This window comes from Chlorocebus sabaeus, chromosome 1 (genome assembly GCF_047675955.1).
Source record: "Chlorocebus sabaeus isolate Y175 chromosome 1, mChlSab1.0.hap1, whole genome shotgun sequence".
NCBI lineage: Eukaryota > Metazoa > Chordata > Mammalia > Primates > Cercopithecidae > Chlorocebus > Chlorocebus sabaeus.
In genome coordinates, this window is record NC_132904.1 from 16,973,480 (window position 1) to 16,977,075 (window position 3,596).

The following is a 3,596-nucleotide window of genomic DNA, read 5'->3' on the forward strand; positions in this document are numbered from 1 at the left end:
CAACAGGGGCCAACTTTATGATATTCTATAAATTATGTACAATTATATGAAACAATGGGGTAAGGCGGAGATGCTGAGAAGTTAACCAAAAGTGCCAACACAGACTATCTCATCTCCCTTTCCCAAGAAATACTAATAGGCATTAAAAGAAATGGCCTTTCATGGTCACTTAGAACAAGGGACAGAGGTTTGGAGTAGAAGCATGCTTGGACAGTATCACCCTCCCCTTCATTCTTTAAGTTAGGCCTAATAAGCATTTTCTAACATTATGTATTTTTCACATCTGGATAAGACTAACAATGTTTTTGTGAAACATTGTATTTGTGAAAATATTTGACTTGATCTTTCCATATTGATAGGTAGAATTATGTCTTTTTGACATTATTTTGTTTACAAATGTTGGACATTGTGAGAAAGACCAGAGAGACTGAAGGACTATCTCTTGTAAAAACATGTCGCAAGAAGTAAAATTGCTCCAGGGACTTTTCTGGGGCTCATGGCCAGACGGTCTATGGTACAAGATACCAAGAGCCAACCAAAAAGAATAGAGAAGTAGTCCCTGGAAATTTTTTTTTTTTTTTTTTTTTTTTGAGACCGAGTCTCACCCTGTTGCCCAGGCTGGAGTGCAGCGACACAATTGCGACTCACTGCAAGCTCCGCCTCCCGGGTTCAAGAGATTCTTCTGCCTCAGCTTCCCAAGTAGCTAGAACCACAGGCACGTGCCACCATGCCCAGCTAATTTTTGTAGTTTTTAGTAGAGACAGGGTTTCACCATTTTGGCCAGGCTGATCTTGAACTCCTGACCTCGTGATCCACCTGCCTCGGCCTCCCAAAGTGCCAGGATTACAGGCATGAACCACCGTGCCCGGCCTTCTTGGATGTAATTTTCAAAGACATACTTATCAACATTGTAGATCAGATTGGTGCCCTCCTTCCTAAATATTCCCTGATAATTCATCTGGTTGGTTTCCTTTTTTAATGAAATAGAGTTTGTTATCATGAGGGAGTTTGAACAAAGAGGGGAGAAAGAATGAAGGAAGAAAAGAAGGAAGGGAGGGAGGAAGGAGGAAGAGCAAAAGGGAGAAAGAAAAGAAGTGAGGAAGGGAGGAGGTAACAGGACGAAGTGATTTAATCTAAAAAACATTTGTCCACACGTTCTCCTTTGCATTTGCACTTGGTTTGAGGCTTCATATTACCCAAGCCCATGATATTGTTGCTATCTGCCCTCTGTCCTTCAAACATTACACCAAGATAGCGAGTGTCTTCGGTTGCTAAGGAGAACCACAGCAGCAGTATCATTAAGCCTTTATATTTGTTTCTGTCATTCTTGAACATCCCACTAAAATCAAAATCCATTTCAAGAACAGAGAGTAATCGGACATACATTTTGTATCACTTTTTCATCCCTCAGCTCTTTTTCACTCCCTCCTTGAGTTCTCCTTTTTGCTCCACAATCTTCTTATGGCGATTTTCACCTCTGCATTCCTGAGTGTGTAAATGATGGGGTTCAGCATGGGGGTGATGACCGTGTAGAATACAGCCACAAGTTTATCTTCAGTGAAAGTGGAAGAGGGTCGCATGTAGAGGAAGATGGCAGGTCCAAAAAACAAGATGACCACTGTGATGTGGGAAGCACAGGTGGAGAGGGCTTTGTGCCTCCCCTCCGCAGAATGGTTCCTCAGGTTGACCAGAATGACAATATAAGAGGACACCAAGATGAGGAAGGAGAAGACAGAGAATAATCCACTGTTGGCAAACACAATAACCCCCTCCATGAAGGTGTCGGTGCAGGCAAGCTTGAACAAAGGCTGCAGGTCACAGAAATAGTGGTCAATCACATTAGGACCACAGAAGGGCAATTGGATGATGACGAGAATCTGAATTACAGAGTGACAAAAGCCCCCCAGCCAGGAACCGGCCACCAGAAGGTGACACAGTTGACGACTGATAATGTTCATATAATGAAGAGGCTTGCAGATGGCCACATAGCGATCATAGGCCATCACCACAAGCAAAAGGATCTCAGCAACCCCAAAGAAGTGGAAGAAGAATATCTGAGCCAGACAACCTTCCAGAGAGATGGTTTTAATCTTGGCAAGTAAGTCTGTGATGAATTTAGGGGCAACAGTGGAGGAGTAACTGATCTCCACCAAGGACAGGTAGCTAAGGAAGAAGTACATGGGGGAATCCAGACTCTTGCTCATACTGACCGTCAGAACGATGAGGCCGTTGCCCACCACTGTGGTCAGGTACACGGGGAGAAACACCACCAAGCACACTCTCTGCACCACTGGATCCTGGAAAAGGCCGGTGAAAATCAACGTAGTCACATTACTTGTACTGGCCATGGATTCCACTTGAAGAAGACAGATCTCAGAGAAAAGCCCTGTGACAAAGCACATGCAATCTTAACACTAATCCTTCATGTTTGTTTAGCACTTGCCTGTTAATAAAACCCTTTCATGTATACTTTCTGACTCACTTGTTTATTTATTTATATAGTCAATGTTTATTCACTTGGTGCTTAATAGCCTACCCTATGCAAGACACTGGTCAAGTAACCCCATAAAAACTCTATGATCCCCATATAACAAGTAAGAAAACTGAGGCTCAGAGAATTTGTGAATTAGCCAAGCCTCCCAGATCATAGTACTCCAACTCATACATTACTTCATGTATACCCCACTAAAAAAATTACCACTTTCAGCATGAAAACCATTTATATTAATTACTAACATTTCTCCTAGTCTCCATGTTCTCTGATCATGGCTTTGTGTTAGAGATTGTATAGTGACCTTCTGCTCCTGACTCTTTTGTTTCCTCCATTTATTTATTCCCCAGAAATGCCAATGTACTTGAAATGTCTCCATTTTAAAGAATACCTTTGATGTTTTCCTTACATTAACTACGTAAGTTTCTGAATTCTTTTAGACCCTATGGTTTTCGCCCAGTCCTATAGCTTCATGAATTTTTACAACCATTTTGAGAAAATTTTGGCAGTTGAGAGCTAAGTGAACGTGCAGAAGCTGTTTGGAGTATAGCTCCCTATGGAACAATAGTTTGAATATAATAGATGGACATCACCATTTTGCTTGTTTCTGTCTTCCAGTTTGCTTGCCATTAGCAAACATTTTTGTCAGCAGGATTTCTTTTAATACAATTCTTTGAACCAAAGGTTTTGTTAAGTACCTACCACATGCCTAGGCAACTCAGGACATAGGAAAGGAGAATGGAATATGGTTCTAGCCTCAAGAGGCTTGTAACTTCATATGATTAAACAGCACATTTATGAAATGAAGGAGAGAAAACCTTCAAGATTTTCTCTGCTTTTAAAACTCTTTTGAAGTATCTCAGGCCTGGCGCAGTGGCTCATGCCTGTAATCCCAGCACTTTGGGAGGTCAAGGCAGATGGATCAACTGAGGTCAGGAGTTCGAGATTGGCTGGCCAACATGGTAAAACCCCATTTCTACTAAAAATACAAAAATTAACCAGGCATGCTGGCAGGCGCCTGTAATCCCAGCTACTCAGGAGGCTGAGACAGGAGAACCGCTTGAACCCAGGAGGCAGAGGCTGCAGTGAGCCAAGATCTCACCAT

General features: G+C 42.2%; 1 protein-coding gene across 1 annotated transcript; it reads right to left on the reverse strand.

The window, feature by feature from the left end:
• Positions 1-967: 967 nt before the first annotated feature.
• On the reverse strand, positions 968-2,663 carry OR4B1 (olfactory receptor family 4 subfamily B member 1). Its single transcript, XM_007999022.3, has one exon. The coding sequence runs from the start codon at positions 2,400-2,402 to the stop codon at positions 1,419-1,421; it is 984 nt and encodes a 327-aa protein (XP_007997213.1). The 5' UTR covers positions 2,403-2,663; the 3' UTR covers positions 968-1,418.
• Between the last annotated feature and the right edge of the window lie 933 nt (positions 2,664-3,596).

Excerpts from the sequence above, each read along its gene's own strand:
- OR4B1 (XM_007999022.3), bottom strand. The coding sequence starts at position 2,402 with ATGTGCTTTGTCACAGGGCTTTTCTCTGAGATCTGTCTTCTTCAAGTG.